Source organism: Sabethes cyaneus, chromosome 3, assembly GCF_943734655.1.
Source record: "Sabethes cyaneus chromosome 3, idSabCyanKW18_F2, whole genome shotgun sequence".
Classification (NCBI taxonomy): Eukaryota; Metazoa; Arthropoda; class Insecta; order Diptera; family Culicidae; genus Sabethes; species Sabethes cyaneus.
Genome location: NC_071355.1, coordinates 58,876,254 through 58,903,487, shown reverse-complemented (window position 1 = coordinate 58,903,487; position 27,234 = coordinate 58,876,254). Strand labels below are relative to the sequence as shown.

Here is a 27,234-nt window from a genome sequence, read left to right as displayed (position 1 = left end):
GGCTCACTGGTAACGGCGGACGAGCCGTGAGATTCGGAGGCGTATTATTAGCGAAAGTCGTGCTTACTATGGGCTCCACAAGCAAGTCCCCGTACAAAGTGCGCCCTGTACAAGACGCTTATTAGACCGGTTGTTCTCTACGGGCATGAAACATGGACAATGCTCAAGGAGGACCTGCGAGTGCTCGGAGTTTTCCAACGACGAGTGCTAAGAACGATCTTCGGCGGCGTACAGGAGAACAGAGTATGGAGGCGGAGGATGAACCATGAACTCGCACAGCTCTATGACGAACCCAGTATCCAGAAGGTGGCTAAAGCTGGACGGATACGATGGGCAGGACATGTTGCAAGAATGCCGGACAACTACCCTGCAAAGATGGAGTTCGGCTCAAATCCGGTAGGAACAAGACGACCAGGAGCGCAGCGAGCAAGATGGGTTAGACCAGGTGGAGCGATATCTGGCGGAGTGTACTCGGTGTCCGAGGAATTGGAGAGCGGTAACCCTCAACCGAGTTACATGAATAAACTTTGTTCAACAGGCTTTGTCTTAGGACGGCAAGCCACCTAAGTAATGGCGGAACGCATAGACTAATCGTATTATTTTAACAGCCTTTTTGACATTTCTGTTTACATCGCACGTTTTCTTTCCGTACATTCCTTTAGTTTTGCCTTGTTAACGTGGGAAAACGAAATGTGCGATGTAAACTTACTTACTTTACTTAATTGGCCTAACGTCTTACGACAAGGCCTGCGCAGTATAATTTCTCCATCTATTTCATTTCGGTCCATGGCAGCTGGTCTCCGGTTCCGTGAGCACTCTGCGCTCACCAGATCTCGCTCCACCTGGTCTTGCCACCTCGCTCGCTGTGCTCCTCTTTGTCTTGTTCCTACCGGATTTGAGCCGAACTCCATCTTTGCAGGGTAGTTGTCCGGCATTCTTGCAACATGTCCATGTCGTATCCGTCCAGCTTTAGCCACCTTCTGGATACTGGGTTCGTCATAGAGCTGTGCGAGTTCATGGTTCATCCTCCGCCTCCATACACCGTTTTCTTGCACTCCGCCAAAGATGGTTCTCAGCACCCACCGTTCAAAAACTCCGAGTGCTCGTAGGTCCTCTTCTAGCAGTGTCCACGTTTCGGCCCGTAGAGGACTACCGGTTTAATTAGCGTTTTGTACCGTGTGCACGGGGGCTCACATTGTTAGACCGCAAGTGTTTGTGGAGTCCGTAGTAGGCCCGACTTCCACTGATAATACGTCTTTTAATCTCATGGTTGGTATTGTTGTCCTCTGTTGCCAGTGAGCCAAGGTATACGAGCTAGTCGACTACCTCGAACTCATCCCCGTCGATTACTACGGTACTGCCCAGGCGGAGCCAGTCGCGCTCGATCCCGCCCGCCAGCATATACTTCGTTTTAGACGTATTTATCCTCAATTCAATAATCTTCTCTGCTTCGCGTTTTAGTCTGGTGTACTGATCTTCCACCGCCCCAAATGTTCTGCCGACAGCATCCACGTCGTCAGCAAAGCAGATAAATTGGCTGGATTTATTGAAAATCGTGTCCCGCATTTCGATCGCCGCTCGTCTTGTAACACCAAGCACAATGTTGAATAGCAGGCAGGAAAAACCATCTCCTTGTCGAAGTCCCCTGCGAGATTTGATTGGGTCCGACAAGCCACCCAAGGTTTTCACACAGCACTGGATCTCATCCATCGTAGCCATGATAAGTCTAGTAAGCTTACCCGGAAAGCCGTTTTCGTCCAAAATTTTCCATAGCTCTTGTCGGTTTACGCTATCATATGCGGCTTTGAGTATGAAATGGAGAGAGTTACCTGGAAGGAGCGTTAAACATAGCTTTGGCTCTCTCAAGCTCCCGCTTGGCGCCTCCACGCAGATCTAAGTCAAATGATGATGGTCGATGGCCTTACCCGGAAATGCTTCATGTACTTACTGAAGCAGCTAAGCTAGGAGGTGCGAACTAGAGCGCCTGTTCTCTAGGTGAGGGGCGGCTCACACAGCGTCTGTTTCGTAACGGGCGGCTGAATATGAAATGCTGTATCCCGCAAGCTATACCTAAGATGGCAGACCCATCAGCGGGATGTAGGTATCGCGACCCCGGTGAGGTAGTATACCGAAAACTCAATTACCACGAACAACGAACAAAGAAATTCAGGACGGAACAATCGGTATAGGACACGACAAGGGACAAGGAAACGATCAAGGGATAACGATTGAAAACTTGGTACCTGGAATGTCCGAACTCTCCATGAACCGACACGGGCTGACTTGCTTGCTCGAGAGCTGCATCAACTCGGAGTGGAGATCACTGCTATTCAGGAAGTTCGGTGGACAAATTCCGGAGAAAGGGAGTTCCGTGCAGTGACCCTATTGCAGGCACTTCTTTCAAGTACCACATCTACTACAGTGGCGGTAAGAAAACTGAACATGGAGTCGGTTTCGTAGTGTTGGGAAAACAAAAGCAACGAGTTATCCGGTGGAGGCCCGTAGATGACCGTATATGCGTGTTGAGGATTAAGGACAAATTCTTCAACTAGAGCCTAATCAACTTATACGCACCGACAAATGATAAATCCGATGATGCTAAAGACGAGTTTTACGACAGGCTTGAGAGGACCTATGGAGAGTGCCCAAAACACGACGTGAAAATCATCATCGGAGATGCAAGCGCGCAGATCGGGAGGGAGGAATTCTTCCGTCCAGTTACTGGAAAACATAGCCTCCATCTGTCGACCAATGATAACGGTCTGAGGCTCATAAATTTTGCCGCGGCCAGAGGGATGGCCATCTGTAGCACCTATTTTCCACGTTTGAATATTCGGAAACAAACCTGGAGGCATCAAAATGGAGACTAGCTCTCAGATCGATCATGTCTTGATTGACGGTCGACACTTTTCGGATGTTATCGATGTGCGGTCTTTTCGTGGACCAAATATCGACTCTGACCACTATCTTGTAGTGAGTAAGATTCGCGCAAAGCTGTCGAACACGGCGAAAGCTCGCACTGAGAGGACGCTGCGGTTCAACATCCAGCGGTTAACGGCAGACGGCGTAGCAGTGGAGTACGCCAGGAAGCTTGACCAGCGAATCGCAGAACAGCAGGTAGAAGAAGATATAAATGGGCTGTGGAGGAACATCCATGGTGCCATCCAAACAGCAGCGAGAGAGGTGGTAGGCACGACGCGTGGAAGACAGCGTAACAGCCGGTTTGATGCCGAATGCCAGAGAGTGACAGATGAAAAGAACCAGGCCAGGAGTCGCATGCTCACTGCGGCAACGCGCCAAAACAGAGAGATACAGAGAGACTAGAGCTGCGGAAAAAAGAATCCATCGTCTAAAGAAACGCGAGTACGAGGAGCACGTGCTCGCCGGCGCAGAGGAGCGATACGCTAGCAACGACACACGGAGTTTCTATAAAACGGTGAGATGCAGGAATTTTGCCATGCCTGTGATGTGCAATGATAGTGCTGGCAACTTCCTTACCGACAAAACGGCGGTAGCAGCCAGGTGGAAGGAGCACTTTCAGACACTATTGAATGGTGAGATAAATGCGGAGATCAGCAGGGACAGGATAGAAATTGTAAGCAATGGTCAAGCTGTGGAGCCACCAACACAGGAGGAGGTTAGGAAGGCAATCAGTGAGCTGAAAAACGGTAAGGCTGCTGGGAAGGACGGTATCCCGGCTGAACTTCTAAAAGTGGGGAGCGAGCGGCTGTACGAAGCAATCCACCGGATCATTGTCAGGATCTGGGAGGAAGAACAAATGCCGGAGGAGTGGTTGGATGGCCTCATTTGCCCAATTTTCAAAAAGGGACATCGAATGGAGTGTAAAAACTATCGAAGAATTACATTGCTCAATTCTGCCTACAAGGTGCTTTCCCGTATCCTGTCGGCGAGTACCAAGCGGGTTTTCGTGAGGGTCGCTCCACGACGGATCAGATGTTTACCCTGCGTCAGTTGCTAGACAAGTTCCGGGAGTACAACTTGCAGACACACCATCTGTTTGTGGACTTTAAAGCAGCGGACGATTCAGTTAAACGATATGAGCTGTGGCAGATAATGCTAGAACATGGTTTTCCGATGAAACTAGTTACGCTGATTTGTGCGACGCTGGACGGATCCAAATCATGCGTTAGAATAGCGGGTGAGACCTCAGCTGCTTTCGTGACGTTGGATGGACTGAAGCAAGGGGATGCACTCTCTAACCTGCTATTCAACATTGCCTTGGAAAGTGCATTACGAAGGTCAAACGTGGAAGGGAATGGAACTATCATCACGAAATCTCACATGCTTCTTGGTTTTGCGGATGACGTCGATATCATCGGAATCAACCGTAGAGCAGTGGAAGAGGCCTTCAGGCCCTTTAAAAGGGACTTACCATTAATACCGCCAAAACTAAGTACATGGTTGCTGGTAGGGAACGTGGGAGCCCAAGTGGTGTTGGTGCCGAGGTGGAGTTAGATGGGGAACGATATGAAGTAGTGGAGGAATCTATATACCTTAGGCATACCTCCACAAGGCCTGGGAGGATAAGTAGGTTCGGATCCGGTTATAATTAATTGGCTCCGACTATTGCTTGATTCGATCAGTGGATTCCCGAGATTGGATTAAAAGGAGCGGTACACAACTTCTTAAGCGTTGCTTCAATGACCCTCCCTTACCTCTTTTTCCGCTCTTTTCCTTTCATGCCTGATACCGTTGTTTGAATCCTATCAACATCGTTGTTTAATTACTTTTTTACCGTCCCCTCCGTTGATTGTAAAAAACTACCATTATAAAAAAAAATGAGAGAAAGGTTGGTTAAAAATTCCACAGTGCCACTCCAAGTTCGATATTTATGAAGCAAACACTTTTAAAACGACTCTTATTCAATACCTCGAAGTATCATAAAGTGTAACACGAAAAATTCTTTCAAAATCAATTCTTTTCACTTTCACAGTTCTTTTTTCAAATACCTTTTATTTTAATGTTTACCATTTTATTTCAACATAATACTTTGAATGAGAAGAACTAAACTTAATAAACTGCAATTACATTCCTAAGTAGTAGTTTTGTAATAGTAGTAAAGCCAAAATGTACACATTTAAATTTCCCATATTTTGCAGGACTTTGCTTGTTGCAACCCATACAGGTGCATTCGCTTATGTGTATGTGTGTGTGTTGTGTTGTATTGTGTCTGTTTGAGAGAAATAGTTCTACGCGAAACTGCATGAACGAGCCTACACATTACGAATATAAGACTCCTAATACTTATACGATAGCTTCGACACTTGTCGCAAAAGGATTTCTGTATGTGTAGAGTTCCTTTGTGTAGTTGCTTGTAGAAGCGCAAATTTTACACTATGCGTGCTATTTATTGTGTCTTGTTATATTTAGTAATATCTTTTTCACTATTTCGAAGATTTTTCTGTTAAATGTACTTCTGTAGCAATTAAGTTAGGTTTCAAATAACTTTTCATTAGTATCACATTTGTTTCCACTTCACCACTTGTAGCGACTGCTGCACAGTCTCTTCGTTCGATTTCACGACGCGTTCGCTGGATATTGAAGACTCGAGCAGGTCACCGACTGTGAAGCTCGCATTGAGCTCTCGGTTTTTGATTATTTCCTTTCAACTACAACTAGGGAGAGCTTATTAGACTACGAATATACAAAGGACAATGACTATCATGTATATTATCAAAGTTAGGCTCCTCGTATTCTGTTATAAATAATTACTAAAAACTAGTGACAGCGAACATTTCACACCTGTTCGACTGTAATGACTGCTTAAAAACATTGAATGTTTTACTACGTTCCAATACGCACTAATAGAAAAAAGATTAAATAAACACAAATTTAACGGAAATGGCAAGATAACGTTCAATGATACTGCGTCAGGTTTATGTTCATCGACGAGAGTAGAATAAATTAGGAAATAGCTTGCAGCGATTTCCGTCTGACTGATTAAATTTAAATCGAACTGACGTTTCTTATGGCTAAGTTTTCATAAATAAGTGGTCTTAGAATGTACATCCACGTGTAAGCTAATTAGGTAATGTAAAAGCGTATAGAACAACCGTGTCTGAATCGATGCCTTAAAATTGATTCCTACATATTTACATTACAATCAATTTTATTTAATCTGTGTGCCGAATTTCTTTGCGGTACGGTTTGAAAAATGCGTTGGTTAAACAGCAATACTACAACCATAATGCAGGTAGACAATACAGATTTACTAGAGTGGATTATCTGTTTAAAATCGGGCCTCTTTTACGGCTCTAGTACAACGCAGATGTCACCCACTCGACTGTGAAGTTCAGTAGCAATGGCAATAGATGTTTAATGTTTTTAAAACTTGCCTTCATTAAAACAGCTCAGTCTATAGAGCCGGAGTTTGGTTCGTCTTAAGGACTTCTGCTTTACTAAGTGTTCCAACCGAGATTTCAAAACCATTACTCTACTACTGGATACTGGGATGTAACTGTAGAATTTATGGTAATAAGATTTTGATTTGTACATCATTGTTTTACAGTTTTCCGCTTCTGTATGCGTGACAGCTATTAAAATTTATGTTGAATTAGTCAAGTACGTTTATTGTAAAATTTTACTACGTTTGAAATATGTTGTGATTTTAGCTACTAATACAATATTGGGTACCACTATCTTAAAACAAAGTATCCACAGTCTCAGTAAGTCAGTTTCATGTAAAATGTAGCTCTAATGTTGTTGTAATACAGATTATGCAGAAAAGTTCAACGCGATTCTTGTTTCTATTGTTTGATTCATCAAAGCACACTCATGTCTGAATTTTTACATACGATGGAGTAGTATTAGTTAAAAACTAACAGAGCAACTATTGTAAACATTATGTGGAACTAATTACAATTGATACTTACTAATCTTATAATACATCATTGCATATGCTTTTTGTTATGCAACACAAATGTACGAGTTAGACGTGCAGATTCCGAAAAATACACTATTGCGATTCGCTATTAGTTGTATGTTTTTGTGATGTATGACAAATTTCACAATCGCGGTTAGTTTGTTCGGGGCGTCTTTCCTGCAGCACCATTCTTTGTTTCATGTTAAACCGGCAGTCAGCTACACAGCTTTATCGTCCTGTAACATTGTATTGCTTATTGCTGTTCGTTTTTTGATCCTGTATTACCGTTTGTCATTGCACAGCCTGGTAGACGATACTAGTTTAAATACTTCCGGCATTTCTTCGAGCCACACGAGCAAGGAATTTTCACATCCTCAAATGGAAACTTGTAATCATACGTAAGCTCCTCTCCTTGAACGATTCTTCGGTATGCGAAAATGATGATATGCTTGTGGCCCAATATGTCAACGACCTTCGAGTAGCAGTTTGGCTAAAAACGAGATGGAGAAAAAGCAGGACAGAGTTAAAAGTTTACTCGCAGTTCAAGGTCAGATGTAAAAGTAACATGTCAAAGAAAGGGTTACTCCGTGTCATGGCGCCTGTCCGTTGGCACCGGGAAAATTTACTCACCTCACACGAATGGTTGATGAAACGAGCTGCATTCCCACGCATGGTTGCATCAACGACGAAATTTTCATCGATTTTGAACATGTAGCATCCGATGCCGCGGCTGTCGTAATACCGTTCTCGCTTATCCGTTAAGGTTGACCGAATGAGTTCGCCTGCGTATTCAATTACCATTTCACCTATAATTTGGGAAAGGAAACATTAAGTGGAAAGATGTTAGCAAAGCACTTTTCCGCAAGGGGCCTTTTCATTGAAGACAGATTTTACACTCACCCGCCTCGATATCACGGTTGCAGAAAAGTCCTCTACCGTGAATATGCGACCGATAAACGCCCACCGATTCTTTCGAAGTTTCCTTCAGCGTTCGATAGCGCATTGCCATCGGCAGATTACTTCCGCTACCTCGCCTGTAAAGAAAGAAATACTGCGTTAAAAACGAAAACTTTTTTTCATAAACTTTGGACAACCAACCTTGGAATTATCGTGTCGTCGATGCTTTGCGCCACTACTGGCATCGGTTGTTTACGATGTCGCGAAGCAAGCCAGCTGAACATATCGTACTCGGAGCGAGCGCTATATGGTTCGCAGCGAGCCGCACCGTACGGATTTTCCTTGATGATGTCAAAATAATCGGCATAAATGGATGAAATACCGCCCAGCGTTGCAGCAGATGCACCGTCGCCGACGGACGAAGCTGCCTTTTTGTGATGATACTGCGGTTTGTACTGAGAACATTTCTCCACACCCGGCAACTGCTCTAACAGATATCGCATGGCGTTGGTTTTCAATCCAAGCATTTGCACACCGGCCATCTCTTCCAGCTGTCCTTCGGGAAGCGGCTGGAGACCATGTGCTTTACGAGCTATTTGAACTGCTTCGAACAATTTGTCCCAAATTTCCACAATCGACGTTGATTTGTAGGTGAAACCGTCTTGCGATTGAATTTCGTACAGCAACTTTGGACTGTTGGTTTTCGGAGGAGGTGGCGATGGGCCTTTGCCGGTGAGTTGTTCATTGCTCTTGACTTTGATCAACGTTTCCGTTTGCGATTCACTGCTACAGCTTGTCAATGGATTACTGCTAGAGCTGGGCGTTGGACTGGTAATGTTCGATGCGCGGCCGTAGCTGTCCTTTTGTTCGGCTTCGTACCCAGAATCGTCATCCTTCTTTGGGTCGGAGGATTCGAATATTGGTGGGATGATCAATTCGCAGCCTGTTGATGACGGCGACGAACCAGCCGGTGATGCGTGCGCACTGGCGGCTTGTAGTTCTTGGTTCAGCTCCTCAACCAGTTGCTGTTCCTGTTGACTTTTGATCGGACTGGATGACGCTTCCAGGACTTGTTCGTTTTCGATTTTCAGCAACAATTCCGTACTGTCGGAATTTTGGCATTCACTGTAAGCGTCTTCCTCGTTTGTTTGTTGCTCGAGGTTATCAAGAATTTCCGATATTTTGTTTTTGATTTCCGGAGATTCGGACTCATCGTTCGTTAGGCTGGGTGAATTGACACTGCTGGCGGAATCCAGGGGATCTACCTCTTGCTGCATACTATCAGCGAGCATTTCCTCAGTTTCGGCGAGCGTCGGCATTGACGAGACCACATCAAGTGGTTTAATTTCAATTTCCGCCATCGGAGAAGCACTGCTCACCGGAGTGCCCATCAAGGAATCGTGATGTTCCAGTGATAAGCTAAATTGAAATTGTGGGGTTTGTTGTTGGTGTTGTTGCTGCTGATGGTGGTGCAGTTGCTGCTGCTGCAGCTGGTGATGTTGATCGATTGCTGCGTCCAACTGGTCTTCACCCTGATGTGGTGACGAATGCGAAAGCATTTCAATGGGTTTGATTTCGATCTCGAGCTGTGGTTCTTTGAGGGGAGACTTATCCGGCTGCTGAAGACCTGCTGCGAGATGTTCTGGGCTGAACGTATGGCTAGGGATGATTGATATGTCATCAATCTTGTCGGGCATTGCGTTCAGGAGTTTCAACGGAGGCGGCGTCTGTGGAACTTCGGGCGACTTCGGAAGAATGGCGGAGGCTTGCATCGGAAGGACTCGATTTGTCGGCCGGTTTTGCACCATTCCGGGTGGGTTGGTACCGTTGTTGTTGTTCACGTTGTTGTTTGTCATGTTGGATTGTTGTATCGGGTTGACAACGTTTGTGGGAATATTCGAGTACAATGGCATAAGATAGGGAGTCGTCGGAAGTGTGATGCTCGCGGTTTGCGTTGGGGTTATTGTGATCGACGAGTTGGTTATGGTGTGTGAACCCACGGCAGATGGTGCTGTCGAGCAGCTAGGTGCCAGTGTCATCGTCATCTGCGAGGGTTTCTTCTTGGCATCAGTTATTGACATCATGGGTTTCGTAGGTTGAGGTTGCGCTGTCGATTGTACTGCCGTAGGTTGTTGTTCGACGCTCGGCATGAAGTTGCTGGTTGGAATTACGTTGATTTGAATGCATTGCGGCTGCTGCGGTGGCATTTGTCCTTGGGTTGTTTGGAACGTTGAATTGTTGGTCACTCGAGAAATAGTTTTTATGTCGGGTTTTTTCAACAGCGATACTGGCTTTGGCGGTTGGTTATTAACAGTCGAAATGAAATCTCCAACATTTTTCGAACTAATCTTGACCATGGGCTGGGATACTACCTTATCAACAACAATTGGTTTATCGTTGTTGATGCTTGGTTTGATTTGAACCAACTGCGGGTTGTTGTTGGTGATCGGTAAACCTATTTGAGCATTGTGTTGTTGATTAGGCTTTTGCTGCTGCTGAGCGTTGAGATGCATTTGTGGGGATTGCGGAGAACTGAGCGGTGGAGAAAGCAGTGTTTGTCGCTGTTTAACTGGTTTTGCAATAATTTTTGGTTTATTTAAAGGCTGCGAGCTCTTAGTGATTGGTTTGATAACATTGGACACCTTAGACGTAGTGGTCAATGCGGTCGCCGAAGTTGTATAAATGGCTGCAGTCGTCATGACGGGTTGGAAGTTCATTCTAGACGATGCAATGGGAGCGGTGATGTATTCCGATGCGCTGGTCTTAATCATCGGGTTCGGCATAACCTTGTTCACTAGCTGCGGCTGAGATTTGGGAATAATACTTTTTATACCGCTGTTGGATTTTAGCGGATTTACGGCTGTCGTTTGCGATTGATGATGCTGCTGGTGTTGGACTACTGTATTTTGTTGGGGTTCCAACTTCCAGGTTTGTATGGATCCAGGCTGGCTGACAGAAACGGTAGCCTGCAGTGCTTGGGCATGTGGCGCTGGAGTAACCGATGGCTGAATTTGTGCCTGTTGTTGAATGATGCCCGCGGTTGCCGCACTTTGAAGTTGCATCGGAGCTAAACTTTGTTGCGATGTTGTGCCATCGTTGTTCAGTACGACATATCCCGTGGGAACTTCAACGATTGGTTCGATTTTGCTGGCCTGGAACACCTGCGTGGTAGTTGCCGAGAAACTTGAGTTCTGACTTAACACTCCTTGCATAGCGGTAGAGACAAACTGTTGTGAAGACATTACTGTGTTTTGAACGATTGTCTCCAGACCATAGTACACGGAGGGACTGGTCAAATACATACATCCGGATGTAGGATCGGTGACCATTTCCAGTGTCGGTGTGGGAGCAGCTGCTCCAAGAACCATCTGCTCGGTGGACATCATTCCACACTGAATCGTGGTGGCTTGTGGTTGAATGATGGTACCAATTACCTGCGGCTGTGGGGTGGTCAGCTGCAAAGCACTCGCCGGGATCATCGAATAACCACCCGTTCCATTTGGGACAAGGATATTATTAGCGACTGCGGCAAGGGTTCCCTCTCCTGTAGTGGCCATGGCAAATCCATTCTGAGTCAGGACATTTGGTGTGGCCAAATACTGAACTGGATTTTGATCTGTTACGTAGGAGATTTGATTACCTCCAACTTGCTGCACGATAATGGGTTGATGATTAGCTTGTTGGAAAATTATTGGATTTCCAGCAGTGGCGCTGGTCTGCTGCGGTGTTACAGAGCTTGCGGGTCGAATCAGTGGATAAGACGTGTTGATAAGTTGAATCTGCTGCTGCTGCTGAGGTTGCGCCGTCAAAGCTTGAATCGCCTGGGGCTGCGGAGTTGCCGCCTGTTGGATGGTGATCGGTTCCTGTTTCTTGATTTGAATGGTTTTGGGGTTAGAAGTAACCGTCGAGGTGGGAACTGTTCGTTTGGCCTTGATCGGAGTAGGTGAGTGCGGTATTTTCGAGTAGGATTGTTTTTTAGGCGATACGGTTGGGTATGTCAATTGCTTCTTTTGAGCGTGGTTTTGCAGAATAGTGGCCTGTTGTTGGGGTTGTGGGGACGCTGCTACTGTGACGATCTGTTGCTGGCCGTTTGGACCGATGGTAATAATCTGCTGCTGTTGCTGTTGCGGTTGCTGCTGTGGTTGCTGCTGGATAACGTTAAGCCCGTTGTTGGAAAGGGTAATTGTTTGTGGAATTTGAGCAGTTTGTGTAGGTTGGATGAAACGTTGTTTGTTTTGAACAAATGTCGGCTGGGCTGTATCTAAAGATTGTTGAAAATTCATGGGTTGAGCAAAGATCTGCCCTTGATTTGAAATGATCATATTTCCACTAAGATTCGGAAAGGTTCCCTGTATAGGAATCTGTTGCGTTCCGGTGGAGGTCTGTATGGGGATACCCGACGGAAGTTGATTGATCGTTATGCCCATCGATGCTGGGATGTTAGACAGAATAGCTTGATTATTCAAGTTACCCAAATTAATAGTTTGATTATTAAGACCGGATATAACGGAAATCGTGGGATTACTTTGCTGACCTTGGTTGATTTGACCGTAAATATCTGCCGTCACGGCTTGGGACGTAGAGGTTTGGGGCAAAATAAACGTTCCATTACCCAACTGACTCGTCACTTGAGCTTGCTGCTGTTCCGGACTGAGCAGCCTCGGGGAGCGAGTTTCCGAATCACTTTCGCTAGTCGAAAGAACTTCGCAGGAGCTTAAATGTCTCTGATAGGATTCCTGGTTACGATAGGAAGCGTGGCAGCGATCGCATCGGACAGGAGCTTCGATCATACTCGTCGAATAAATTTTCACTTCGCCAGCATCTCCACAGAAATCATCCATACCATCCAGTTGGGAAATCTTAAGTTTTTCAAACACGCTCATTCCATCGCTTAAAGTTTCTCCACTAATTTTCCTGGTGGCAGCACTCCAGTTAAATTCCTCGCTGCTGGTATTGAACCTGCGCCTCTCCTGCATTGAGGACTCATCTTTGATTCTTCCCAGTGAGAGAACATCGGCAAGTTTACTTATCTTTCTTCGCTTGGCCACAGTCTCTAACTTTGAATTCCAGGAAAAACTTCCGGACCGCGGTTGTGTTGAAACTCGACCACCGGATACCGCTCGTGATAGGATATCAGATTTACTCCGCTTCAGTTCCCGGCTATTACCACCGACACACGAAGAAGGCTGCTTGATAGCACTCAACAGTGCATCTTCTATACCGGGATTGCTGATACTTTTCATCCAGCCATCATTGCTCAGATCGCTGCTGGTACATTTCATGATTGCCTCGTTGATATCATCCTCGTCAACATCCATATCGTCATCTTTAGTTCCTCCAGTAGCTCCACTACTGTTGCTACTGTTACTGCTGCTATTACCAACGCCTCCCAAGCCCACCTCCTTTAAAATCTCCGCGTTGAAATTGTTCTCATTCTTGAGATCCATCGCAATCAGATCATCGTACGTCATTAGCTTTGGTAAAATATCCAGCATGCTAATACCGTCCAGAATATCATGCGGAATATCCTCAAAGATGGCGTCCTTGATCTCCTGCGGTAGCAAGTCTTGGTTGTTTTGTGGTTCTTCGTCATTTGTATCATCGCCAGTCGCCGTTTCCAGCAGGTGTTTTGTCGGCTTCTCGCGACCATTATGCGCTCCAGAACTGCTCGGGATCGGTTCAAGTTCGTGTTCATCTCCCGTACTCAAGCTATGATGCCATCGGTTGATCTGTGTCAATCCCCATTGAACCAGACTTTGGTTCGAACTGTGATCTACAGTAAAATTGCGACCAAAATCCGTCCCATTGCAATAGTTATTATTCTGAATGGTCGTCTTAATGCGATACTGCACAATTTTCCACGGTTCCTTCCAGCTCCAGTACAGCCGAGTGCACTCGAAATCAGTCGGAACAATGTAATCCGAATAATCCGAAAACATTGGAACAATATGGCCGAGCTTTTTCACACTCAACGAACCGATCATAAATTGAACCTTTCCCGGCTCAACAAACTTCTTTTTCCGCCTATCCAACTCCACATAAACGGACCGATTGATTTCGAAATTTCTTTCAATCGCGCACTTTTTACGAGTGGCTTCATTTGCATGCTGCGGACAGAAAAGTGATTTATCCTGCATAAAAGTGCAGCCCACTTGGCGTGCGCAAGGAAAATGATAGTGTTCCGCGCAACTTTTGGCATTGCACCGAACCGTAGCACCTTTTACGCCACAGTGTCGACAGTTTCGCGAGCGGCCTCGGGAGGCTGCCGAATGAACGTTCTGCAGCGAACCGTCGATTTCTTCGAACACTTCCGCCGTCCAAAGAGCACAGTTCGTGTGTACCCAATTATTTTGACCACAATACAGCAGACGAGATTCGTGCATTGGCAGTCCTTCGCCTTGTTGCTTGCAGAACATGCAGATACGGTTATCCTTCAGCTCTTCCGTCGACTCATAAAAATAGTCGCCTATGTCGTCCAGAGGAATGTCGATTCCAGACGGTACCTTTTGATCCGTGGAATCCATAACCATGTCGGAGGAAGTTGTAACCGGATTGTAATCACACATTTCTTCGCCGCACATAGCTTCCTCCAGTGCATCGGTACATGCTTTGGTTTCATTTTGAAACCAGGGAAACGTCTCACTGAGAAATTCCTTGTACGCAGTCGATAAATCCTCCGAACCGATGGCATTAATCAGTGTGTTCATATCGTAATTAAAGTCCTGAAGTGAATAGTACTCGGATGCATTAATCTTCTGCTTGATCTCGACCAAACTAATGTCCGACGGTTTAACCGGTCTTATCGAACAGTAACACTTGGAAGTTGGTGGAAAACTAGAATTGCTGCTGCTGTTCTCACTATTAAAATCGTAGATAGATTCTTGTTCCTGCTCCAATTTCACCCTCTTAGAAGTGGAACCGGACGACTCATCCTTACTGGTTGCACCAAATGAAAAAAAGTTAATACTTTTTCCCGAACTAACCGAACACGTGCAATTGCTTGTTTTCTTCCGTGGACTTAACTTAAGAAGTGCGCATGCTTGCCGGCTTTTACTAAGCAGTTTAACTACACTGAACAAACCCGCTTTGAACTCAGCGGCCACCGCATCTCTCCAAACATTACCGTTTTCGTTGTTCTTCCCGCACTTTTTACAAATGAATTCAATATTCTCCGGCAGTGCACTCAACATGTTGTACTGCTCATCGGTCAGCCCTTCGCATTTCGCATGAACCCACCGTTTACAGTCACCGCACTCCATCATCTTCAAATCGAAATCATTGTCTTCATAGCACCTTTGACAAAGCGGACAAAAGTTACCTTTCTGCCGCAACCGAAAGCAGGGCGTGCACATCGGTAAATTACCAATGAACTTCGTAACGTTGGTCGTCGAACAACTTTTGCACTTCAGACAAGCGGCACAAATCAAAGGTCGATCTGCACCCAGAAGTCGCTTGCTGGTTCCCAGGCAAGTGGTGTGATAATTCTTGTCGCACTTTTGACACTTGACTTTGCTGCCAGCAGCCATATTACAAGTGTAGCAAACCGTACACCGAGGGCACATCCAGTTGAAGCGACTGAGAGCCTGTTCGTGAGGGGATACCGAACCTCCGTGTCCGGTATGCGTTGTCAACTCCAGCAAGCTCACGCCGGTGTCGTCTAGTGACCCAGTTCGAATATTATACTCATCTTTGACGCAATATTGGTGGTACGGTTCACAGCAGCACACGCAAAACAGCAGCTCATCCAGTCCCGCACTGCCGCATAGGAAGCAGAGCGCCTTTAACGGTACGTCTTCCGACAGGATTAGACCAAAACCTGTACGACTAACCTCCGCTGGGTCGTAATTTTCCCAAAAATCAATCGAAATAAGTGGAATGTTGGGAAGCTCCGCCACAAGACCTTGGCCAGCTGTTCGCGCACTTGTGTTGAAGCTCTTGGTGATAGCGTTGATGTTCTGTTTCAATCCTTGCGGCCTGAACAAAGAGGTAGCCTTGCGCGTGGTTGGCCTTTCGATCTCTTCTGCCTTTTTCGGCGGTTGTTCTTTCTCTTTCATCTCATTTTCAATTTTCACATTGGTTATTGGTTCAGAAGAAATAGTTGGCTCATCAACTGCTTTATCGACCGTTTCAACTGCTGTCAATTCCTTTGTCGGACTTGCTGTTGGACTGGATTCCGGTAGCAGCTGATCTTCGTCGATAACCAATTCTTTTTCGGTAGACCCACTGGTGTCGGCATCCGCCACTGGAGTAACCGGTGGGCTTAGTGTTAAGTTCTCCGGCTCCTTACATTCAGTGCACTGATAATCGTCATTTATTTTGGGAGTCGTTGGACGCAGCGGAGTTTCCGGAAGCTGATCAGTTACGTCGGCTGCGCTATCACTGGGTGGTGTTTCAATGTTTTCTAATGTTGCCGCTGTTGCATCGTTTTCGTCATCAGGGAAGGTGGCTAGCGGCTGTCCAAGAACGATAGATGCACTACGACATACATGTTTCACGCGAGGTCCCTTCAAGTCTATTCGTTGTCGTTTGTCACCTGGAACTGTGGAGGAAGTATCCGTGACAGCTGCCGCTGTCACAGTTGTCGTTGAGCTAGCATTTGTCGAAGTTGCCACGGTACTGCTGGTTGCCACTGAAGTAGGAGTAATCTCGCCAGCAATGGCAGCATTCGCAGCAGCTTCTGTTTTACTCCTAGTCCGGATGCTGTTGACAGCTACCTCCGTCGGCTCAGTCTCATCAGAATCTCTCTTCTCCTTCTCCGGAACAGTAGGTTGCTCACTCGACTCAGTTGATGGGTTTTTGTTATCCTTTGGACTGCTCATTGAGCTAGGCGCCATGATGGCGGGTTTGTCGCTAATGTTGAGCTTGATTGATGGTAAACTGCCAAAAGTAGAGTTATTTTGTGCCAATGGATTCGCGAGCGTTTGGAACGGGTTAGCTTTGCCGAACTCTGGTTTATCCCCACCGCTAACATTCCAGAGCCCTCTGGAAGCTAACGATGGTTTACTACTGCTGGACAAACTGCTCGAAAATATGTTGTTTTCTATGCTTTCTCTTTTGATCAGAGACACACTACTAGTCTGGTTTTCGAATTGCCGCAAACTGGCTGGCAGCGTCTGAGTAAGACGTACTTTTAATACTGGGGGAACCTGGAAACCTATCAGACATTTTCTCAACCAGCAAGCATGACAACGCTCCTTGAAAATGTGTCTAGTTTTCACGTGATCTGGTCGCGTAACGGTCGGTGGACCGATTGAGCATTTTCCTTCGTTTTTGCATTTCATCGTACCATTTCCGTGAGTTGGACTTGATGAACTCGCTAACTTTTTTATCATCTTCGATATAAATTTGCGACAAACATCGCAACAACTGACTCCAAATTTTTTCGTAGCTTGTTGGTAATACCGGCTGTTAGCGGCTATTCCGCAAATACTACAACTGGAACTGACGGTTGCTGAAGCTAATGGTGTACCGACTGAAGAGCCACTGGACACGAGTGCCGCCGTTAATGCACTGGAGAAAATTTTCGATGAATCCAGATTGGTTCCTGGTTTCAGGTGTAGTGAAAACGGTCCGTCGGTTACAGCGGATGGCACTAGAGAAGAGGATAATGACGGTGGTGACGATGATGATGCCGATGTTGATAATGATGCAGTAGTTGGACTACTCTTGCCGACTGCTGCAGTTGATGGGGACGGCGCTGCGCTGGCATTCGTAGCCGTAGCAGCCAAAGGATTCGAATTCAGCAAAGAAGTTGTAAATTGCAGCCGGGGTTGTCGAAGTATGCTTTTGCCGAATATTGATGAAATAGACGCTGAGCCGGCACTGGGATTGCTCGATGCACTGGGCGATGAAAGACTAGATGTGGTGGAAGAGAGCACTGATGGTTTGACCAACAGCAGCGGGTTGGTCGGGGTGTTGCTGTTGTTGCTGCTGATACTGCTGTTGTTGTTATCCGGCAAGGTGGCTTTTGCAAATGGATTGCTGATACTGCTAGCCGAACGGATAGGTTCGCCGTCTGCAGGGTCCAGCAGATCTGTAAGCAGAGTAAAAAAATTCAATGGTTATCCGATAGTTTGAAGTAAACAATAATTTTCATGATTATGATATTTTATGGTTTTTAAAGGAAATTCTCAAAACATTGTTTGAGTGAATCATGACTGCTCCTAAGAGAAAAATTAAATTTAATAACCGACTAACCAGACTAATAAAACAAACATAACCTATTTGAGATTTAATAGTATTCCATGATAAATGATTGTTTCTATTATGCGAAAAAACATAGGTTCGATCAATTTCATCCTTTGCTTAATTTACACAAATTTTTGCTATGGGTGCTTTTCAAAATTATCGTACGTATCGGTTTGGCAGTTATACGAAGTTTGCAGGCTTAAACGAGAATAATATATATGAAAAATTAGACGTCGAGTATTTTCCGGATAATTCTATTCTCGGGACCCTCTTATTTTAGGAGTTTATATTATAACTCTTAGACTAAACTTCGCGTGGATTTCATCGAAAAGTCGCTAATTATTGAGCAAATATTAAGAGGAAGGTGAAGAAATAGGAAACGTGACACTACATGCTGCGCAGAGAGCAAAATATTACAACAAACTGGCCACTAAGGTTGACTAGTAGCGCTGGTTTCATGGTTTGGGGTTCTAAACAAAGTGAACCAGACGAGCTGAAGAGTGCGGTTCCATGCGGTTTCCCAACCTCGTAATTTTACAATTCAATTGCAATTTTAGGTGAATATTTGTACTGCAACTGGCCCTGCCATGAGAGTCAGCAAATTGAGAGTCCCTAAATCTAAATGTAACACGAGTGTGAGGAACGTGCTGCTCGAGCCACAGATGCTGAACTGAAGTCTAAATGTAAACCTGTTCCGGCTAGAGGAGTGAAAATATTTCATTCGTGAACGGAGTCTATTTGGAAAAAATCGGACTTCCCGGATCGCTAACAAGATGGATACCGGCGTAACTCACCGAGCGTACTATCTACGTTCGCATAAATGCAGCGGATCATTTTCGTTTGAGATTGAATCGGATGTGCTTCAGGGAAGCGACCCAGGCCCACTGCTTTTTATATTGTTCGTGAACGATTTATGCACCATAATACAGTTTCCTAAATACATGTTAATTTGGAGATGATCTTAAGTTTTTGCGGGCAGTGACATCAGTATTTGACTGTTGTGCAATCCAAGCTGACATTGATTCGTTAATAAATAATGCAGGCTAAACGGGATAACAACTGCCGTATACCGTTTATAAACGTAATACTATCTCTTTCTGTAGAAAACGACACAACGTTATAACATTTAAATACAAAATCAATGTTAGTAGCAAGTACTAACCGAGTAAATATCGTGAAGGATTTAGGCATTGCACTAGACAGTGAATTGAACTGCATACAGCACGTTGCGTCTGCTACCGCTCATAAACCATGTCCATGGAACCAAATCACGGATAATCACATCCGTAATTTTACTTACTTACTTATGTGTCCATGTCCGCCGGTTCGGCAGAACAAAGGGATGAAATCAGAGATCTCCACTGTAGACGGTTACCCTTCATAGCTTTTACCTGTCGCCAGGACAGGTTCTCGTCTACAGCCTGGAAGTCGTTGGCTAAGCTGCGTCGCCATGAGCCTCTGGGTCTGCCTCTTCTAGGCTGTCCTTACGGATTTCAGTCGAGTGCTTTTCTGCAGCTCTCGTTCGCTCCTTTCCTCAAGGTGTGACCGATCCACTCCTACCTACGTTCACGAATTTCTGATGCTGTCGACCGTTGATGACATCGACGATGGAGCTCCTCATTAGACAACCAGTTGTCAGGCCACCAGGCAAGAATGATATATCGTGGGCACCGATTAGTAAATACCTGCAATTTTTGCGTTGTCTCCGCTGAGAGGCACCACGTTTCCTAGGCATACAGCAGTACGGATTTAACGTTTGTATTGAAAATTCGGGTTTTCGCGTGTAGAGTGATCTGGTTTGAGCGCCAAATGTTTCACAGACTTGCAAAGGCACCCCTGACCCTCCTGATCCGTGTGGCTATATCAGTCTTGGTACCACCATCGGGCGTTGTCTGGTTACCAAAATATTGAAAGGCGTCTACCACATCCGTAATGAGTTCTTAAAAACTCCCTTCTGCATGGCAATCAACATATGCTTACCAACGCGGTTAACCTACGGACACGCACTTTATTGCCTACTGTCACTAATTGAAAAGTCACTCCAATACCAAGAGACGGTACTTTTCTCGACAATGAAAGTGACTACACATCCCTCGCTTTCATTCTTCAATCCAATGGTTCTTCAATTAACAAAGCAACTGACCAACCGACAATGAGCTGGATTCAAGCAATGCAGTCAAGCAGGATTTCAGCGCTCAAAGGATGTTCTAAAGGAGTTCTCTTCCTCTTGCTTTGGTCACTGGTGACTGACGTACTCTTGCACAACAAGCTACCACAGCAAGGTTATTAAATCATTGCACACGCCGGCGACCCCCCACCTTTCCTGCTAGCGTTCAATAGTCGTGCTGGTCCTACGTGCGGTCACGGGGAACGGGGTTTCCAAAATTGCACTTATGATAAGTACAAATTTGCTAGCCCGTAGCCCACACTAGAGACTGACCCGCTCTGTGTTTCTAGGCCATAAGAAGCCAACGCTCCTGTCTTCCATGGACGACGCAGAACTGCCGGTTTGTTATTTTATTGGTTTGAATTCTCGCGTCATTGACTATCGTATAGCCGTTTCCGATCTGAGCCATGATATTATCGTCCTAACCGAGACCTGGTCGATTCACGTACACTTTCTAGTCAAGTGTTCGGCTCTGATTATGAAGTTTTTTCGCTGTAACAGAAATCCACAAAATAACCGAAAATCAACTGGAGGGGGCGTTCTGATAGCAGTTTGTCAGGGATTAAGAGCGACTGCTAAAGATAACAAGGATTGGGACTGTTTGGAGCAGATATTATCGCGCCTGGCCGGACTCGTGACATCGCTCTTGTCCATGCACACTGCAAATCTGTCTTCACTGTAGTCGAGAGGGCTGCTCCAGTCGACCAGATTATGATACAGGGGACTACAATCTGCCTGACATAGCATAGCCTTTAGTTAAAGACGTACCTCATCATCCTTTATTAATCATCTTTGTAGACGACAACTACACTAGTGATCTTGACACCACCACCGCTGCTGTTTCGTATGATTTTTTCAGAGCAGATCATCGCAGCATCACAGCCTTCCAATCATCAATGGATTGGGATAACATCATCAACGATCAGGACGTCGATACACCCGCGCAAACCATTTCAAATGTTTTGTCGTATGTGATTGATAGACATGTCCTGAAAATAGTACCTAAGTCGTTCTGGATCACGTGCTCCCTGGCAAGCGAGCAACGCAAGGAATGCCGGCTGCCCTTTTCTATGATCTATCGTGATGAAGCTGCCTCAAATTTTACGGACATATGAAGCTTATTTGCTGAAAAGTTTGCAAGCGTGTTTAGTCATGAAAGTTTAATCAGCGACGAAGTCGACTGCGTTGTACGCAACGTGCCATCGTACGGTCAAGCTCTATATGATCTGGGAACCTATAAACACCGAGATGATCTCCACTGCCGCTATGCAACTAAAGTCATCCTTCAAACCCGGGCCAGATGGAATTCCGTCCGCTTTCCTGAAAAAGCATATCTCTTGTTTAGTTAGACCACTACAGCTCGTATTCCAGAAGTCCATCTCTAGTGGTATTTGTCCGTTTTGCTGGAAATCTGCTCATATGCTGCCTGTGCACAACAAAGGCAACAAGTGAGATGTGGACAATTACCGAGTATTTACATCATTGAAGTTGTTCGAGGTAATCGGCTTGGAGTCACTTTTTTCACGTTACCATCAATATTTGAGCACTTATTTGCTGTGCCTTACTAGGCACATCGTCGACAATGACGCAAACCGACGTCATATACACCGACTATCAGCCACCTTTGATAAGCTCAGTCACGTAAGCGCAATCGCTCCGTTCCGTTCCGTTCTTATCTAACACATCGTCAGCTGATAGTTTCCATCGGTGATTGTAGGCCCAGCACATTCTGTGCCACCTCAAGTATTCCGCAGGGCAGTCATGTCGGACCGCTCATATTCCTGCTCTATTTCAACGACATGAACCTCGTGCTTAAAGGACCAAGGTTATCATATGCCGATGATCTAAAAATATTCTCCCGTATCCGCTCAACTGAAGACTGCCTCGCTCTCCAACTCCAGCTGGATGTCTTTGCAAATTGGTGTACCTTAAACTGAATGGTTGTAAATCCCTCAAAGTGCTCGGTAATATCCTTCTCGCGTAAAAAAAACACTGCTATTTTCAACTACACGCTGCTATCGAGCACTACCGAGCCGGTCGATCATATCAAAAACCTAGGTGTAATCTTCGATACAAAGCTAACATTCAGACACAGCATGTCCTAGGATCCTGAGATTCATTTTTAGGTTCGCCAAAAGTTTCACAGATGTCTACTGCTTACTGCTGTTTGGTACCCGAAATATCACAACAGTTCTGAACGAATCTGCTGATCCACCTGAAACCCCTTTCGCACGGAGGGATACATCTAAAACCCTGGTAGTTGCCGATACTCTGCGAGGAAAAATAGACTTCCGAATCGACCTTAATGTCAGTGGCGACTCGTGGTGGTTTAGATTACCTGTTCAACCAGCGAAAAATACAAATTAATACGCAGTTTTTTTTATTATCGAAATTCTATATTTTATTCATAAAACAAACATTAGGGGTATTTACGTAGCGCTTGCTATGTTGCGTAAACGGTGTACTTCGTGTATATGCTGCCGCAATTCGCATAGCAGTTCCGGTTTCTATGGAAGCGGCAGAGTAGCGGCAGCATAAATACGCAATACTTCGCATATGCAACATAACAAGCGCTTCGTGAATACCCCTATTATTTAAATAACAACGGAATACGGCGGTTTACTTTACCAGCAAACTCGTCTCTGAATTTTAACTACGAACCTAAGACTTTCCGTTCAATTTACCTATTGAACCAAATTCAAGAATAACCACCACACGCACCACAAGCAATATGCGTAAGTTGTTCAATGCTAAAGATGAACGAGTTAATGAGAAAATTTTGCGAATAATGCATGCCATCCGCTTCGTACCAATACATTGTTCCTGGTGCTAATCTCTATAGCAACGTTCAAGCGTCGTATTGAACGTTTTGCTTATTAGCTTCGTGACTAGATAAAATGGAATCAAAGCGCAGGCCATAGGGATTTGTGGTAGTAAGTTGTTCAATGCTGAAGATGAACGAGTAATGAAACAATAATGCGCCCGCGCTTTCGAGTAAAAGCTGTTTCACATTCTCTTTTTATCTCCTTCGTACCCAGAATCAACACCAGGAATAATGTGTTGGTATATGCTTGTGCATTGAGATCAAAGCAACGTTCAAACGTCGTGTTGAACGGTTTGCTCAGCAGCTTCGTAAACTAAACTAATAATTTACCGAATTATTCGTATTGCATATGCGTCGGTTCAAACGAAATCATGAACTAGTGATGAAAAAAAATTTTGTCGGGTTGAATTTTGTTGCCTGTCCTATGAACAGGTTGAACATGCGGACGAGTCGCCACTGCTTAATGTGCAGCCCAGATACCTGAGGATGCCACACCACCATACGAACTACAGTAATTACGGGACCCTCAGCGGTCTCCAGAGAACACTTGACAAAGTAGCATCCATATTCGATTTCCATCTATCGCGCCAAAACCCTACGTGAGCGATTCCACGGCCTATTCAGCTTAATTTGTTTACACGTTTTTATTTAAATTTACGTTAATTTAATACTACTTGTACACTTGACTAGGGTAATTTGGGGGAATTTGGACACCCTAAGCAAATCACCTATTATCCCAAAATCTATGCATCAAAACTCAAAAAAGTTGAATCGTATACTGAGATTTACTTGTTTTCTGTTTACCAGCGGAGTTTAATAATTGTATCTAGCTTAGTTTTGCTAAAATAGGTTAAAATAAAAATAATGAATTTTTGGCATCAAATTTTTGTTTGGGGTGATATGGACACCCACTGGGGTGAAATGGACAATGTGTAAAAAAACGATTGTTTTTAACGAAATAACATAGTGAGGCTCATAGCAGATAACTTAGGAACACATATTACCTAGTAATAGTGTTTCGAGCTCAATTCCGTCTATCTGAGTGGAAGAGCCAGTTCATAAGTTATACCAATATCACTTTAGTTTTTTCGCAAGAAAACAAAACCTTACTTCGAAGAATCTAGATCTTATTTAAAGTCTTATGCGACATTTGTCACATGCAAGTGCTCCTGCATTAATTCCTGGTGGCTCAGAGAGGGTGGTCAAACCTAAAGCTGAAGATATAATGACAGTTCGACATATCGATTGGGATAAAATAGTTACGATAACAAAATGAATGTTACATTGCATTGTGCACAACCATAGACATTCAGGGATTAGCCCCGAGTGCCTCAAAAATCACAAATTTCAATATGAATCTGAGTATGAGGGAAAATGATCAGAGAAATATTTCGTTCAGTTAGTTCTCAAACACATCGAAACCCGATTATTAAAATCCCTGACTTTTGTTGCGAATGTTCCCTTTGGCGATTGGCGGGATTGCAAATACTATCAAATACTCAAAACCCATTCTTGATTGTCTATAATGATCTTTTCGGTAGATTCTTGTTTTAACATCACAGGCACATCTTTTTTGTACTTTTACGGTATCTAGAATTAATGAGACCGAAGAAATGGTTTAAAATCAACTGGACCATTTCAACCCAAAAAAACTGTCCATTTCACCCCACACAGCATACAACAATATGAGTTTAAAAAATTGGATTTATTTTTATACAATCTAGCTATAATTTTCTATCAAACACTTTCTCTTATGTAGCCAAACAGAACTGCACTGCACAATAATTTGAAAAGTTTGTTAAATCACTGGAAAAACCTTAAAACCTAGATCATCAAAATTACATTTGGTGTCGTTTTAGGCAGTTGTTTTGTTTACATTTACAATTCGCAGCACCTGTCAAAGTTAAGCCCAATTTTTTTACGTTAATAATGGCGTAAGAAGATAAGAAAGAACTTGAGAATAATGTGAATGCAGAGAAACTGCTACTTTCCGAGATAAAGCACCTGTCCATTTTACCCCAGGTGTCCAAATCACCCCAAACGACCCTACTAGTTTTAAGAAGTTAAACTATCATTATCAACTATCATGTATCAACAGACTAAATAAATAAGAAGAAATAAGAATAAGACATAGTACTGATTGTCAGAGGTAAATTTGACGACGTGCTTTTTTCTTTCTTATTTACGTGTAATTACTTGTATATCTATTGTACGTGGTCACTACGTAAACTATTTTGGAAAGTAAGGATGTGTCTGATGCAAAGAATGATTATTTGATGAAATGGAAAGTTTCGATAGAGATCAAAAATATATCGGGGCGATGGCATTCGCACCTACGTTCTTTCGGTTGGCACCCGAATGTTTTACTAACTAAACTACTGCCGCACGCTTTATTAGGTAGTCTAATAACTAGTAAAGGCTTGGGCATAACCGTCTTTAGACCCTTCGTTATCGACAGACTTCGCAGCCGGCTGTTAGAGTACAGGACAGTTACGGGGCTAGTGCAACAATCCTACTGACTCTATCTAACTGCACTGCCTATCCGAGATTCGAACATACGACGACTGGCTTATTAGACCAGCATCGTACCTCGAAGCTAACTGGGCGCTAAGCTTAATACCTAACCGTGTTTTATTTTTCCAATTCCATCACTCTTCGTATACGCGTTAGACACTTCCCCATGCGACAATATTATTTGTATGATTGCTCTTTGTTTCTACTACCGACGAAGTGTTGTCTAGTCGTATACAAGGAGCGTTAAATACCACTATTTTTTTATGTTAACAAGAGGGGCTTAATATGAACCCTGCTAAAACAGTCGTGATACCACTTACTAGGCGGAGGAGACATACACTTACTCTCCCTCACTGAATGGCGTCAGACTAAGCTTTAGCAATGAAGTTAAACATCTAGGTATTATCTTGAATCAAAAATTGGACTGCTCACCTAGACTATGCTGTTAAGAAAGCAAATTCGGCCATCTGGGCATGCTGTTCACTGGATGGCAAAACCTGGGGACTGAAGTCTCAACTAGCCCTTATGGTCATACACTACTATTGCACGGCCTACATTAACCTGTGCCGCTCTAGTATGGTGGACAAAGATCACCAAGGTGACAGCGCAGACCAAACTAAACAAAGTTCAACGCCTGGCATGTCTGACAGTGACCAGCGCTCTGTGCACAGTGCCAATTGCAGTCATGGAAGAATGCTGTGGTTGCTGCCTTTACATCTTCATGTGAAGAAGGAAGCTGAATTCAGTATCTAAGGCTGCAAAGGTGTCGTAACATACTTGAACGGGATGAAATTGGTCACCTTCGCATACTAAGTGAGTTCAAATTTTAGTAACGACAATCTCTGACTGAATGGAAGCACGGCCTGACATGGATTTTCCTTATAATGAAATTAAGACCGATCGCACTAGATGGAACAATGGAGGGCTCGTTCTTCCATCCGGTACCATGTGTTTCTTTGCAGATTGATCCAAAATTGGGCCCCGCACTGATTTCGGAATCTATGGACCTGGAATATGGAAGCTCTACCACTGGGCAAATGTCCCACCGTTTTCCAATCGGAAGTATAGCTATATACATCTGCACAATAATATGTCTAAAGCGGAAGTATAGACTTGCGAAAATCGGTCATTTTTACGGACAGCCAGGCTGCATTACTGCCTCTTGAGACCACTAAATGTGCATCCAAACTAATTTGGGAGTGCAGTACAACTTTAAGGGAACTTTCCAACCAGAATAAAGTTTCGTTATTCTAGGTGCCTGGACATTGCGGATTCGAGAGAAATGATCCAAACGAGATGAGGATCATCACAGCAGTTCATTGGTTCCGAACCGTATTCCATATCCACCTCCTCTAAGTACCTCCATATTCACCGTAAAAGGCGAATTAGGCCATTGCAAATCATTTCCAAAGTTTTTGTCACCCCCCCTTGGAAATTGGCTTGAAAAATCGGGGGGCAAAAAAATAATTTGTAGGATATGAATTAATTTTTTTTATAAAATCAATTGTCTGTGGGCTCCACAGTCTGAAAAACTCGAAAAATGAGTGTACGAGTTGAGTTAACCCTTCTAGCACGAAATAGAAATGGAAGTTCAAACAGTGAAATTTCGGAAACTCGGCCAAAAAATTTTCTTTCGTTTTTGTTTTTTTGTTCGTAGATTGTTGCATGAAAAATAACAACGTATTTATTAAAAGTAAGAATAGATTTGGTTTTCACGTTTAAACTTTAAGCAAAAATGCCTAAAATCCGTATTTTTTTTGC

At 44.3% G+C, this 27,234-nt stretch overlaps 1 protein-coding gene across 1 annotated transcript in view; it reads right to left on the bottom strand.

Annotated features, from left to right (window-relative positions):
• Positions 1–4,981: 4,981 nt before the first annotated feature.
• LOC128744278 (histone-lysine N-methyltransferase trithorax) overlaps positions 4,982–27,234 on the bottom strand; it is a 103,464-nt gene continuing 81,211 nt past the window's right edge. The window contains exons 3-6 of the mRNA XM_053841135.1: positions 7,982–17,813; positions 7,784–7,917; positions 7,514–7,689; positions 4,982–7,373 (exon numbers count right to left, since the gene is read on the bottom strand). Coding sequence (XP_053697110.1) covers positions 7,200–7,373; positions 7,514–7,689; positions 7,784–7,917; positions 7,982–17,813 — 10,316 coding nt within the window. The 3' untranslated portion in view covers positions 4,982–7,199. The remainder of the gene's footprint in view (positions 7,374–7,513; positions 7,690–7,783; positions 7,918–7,981; positions 17,814–27,234) is intronic.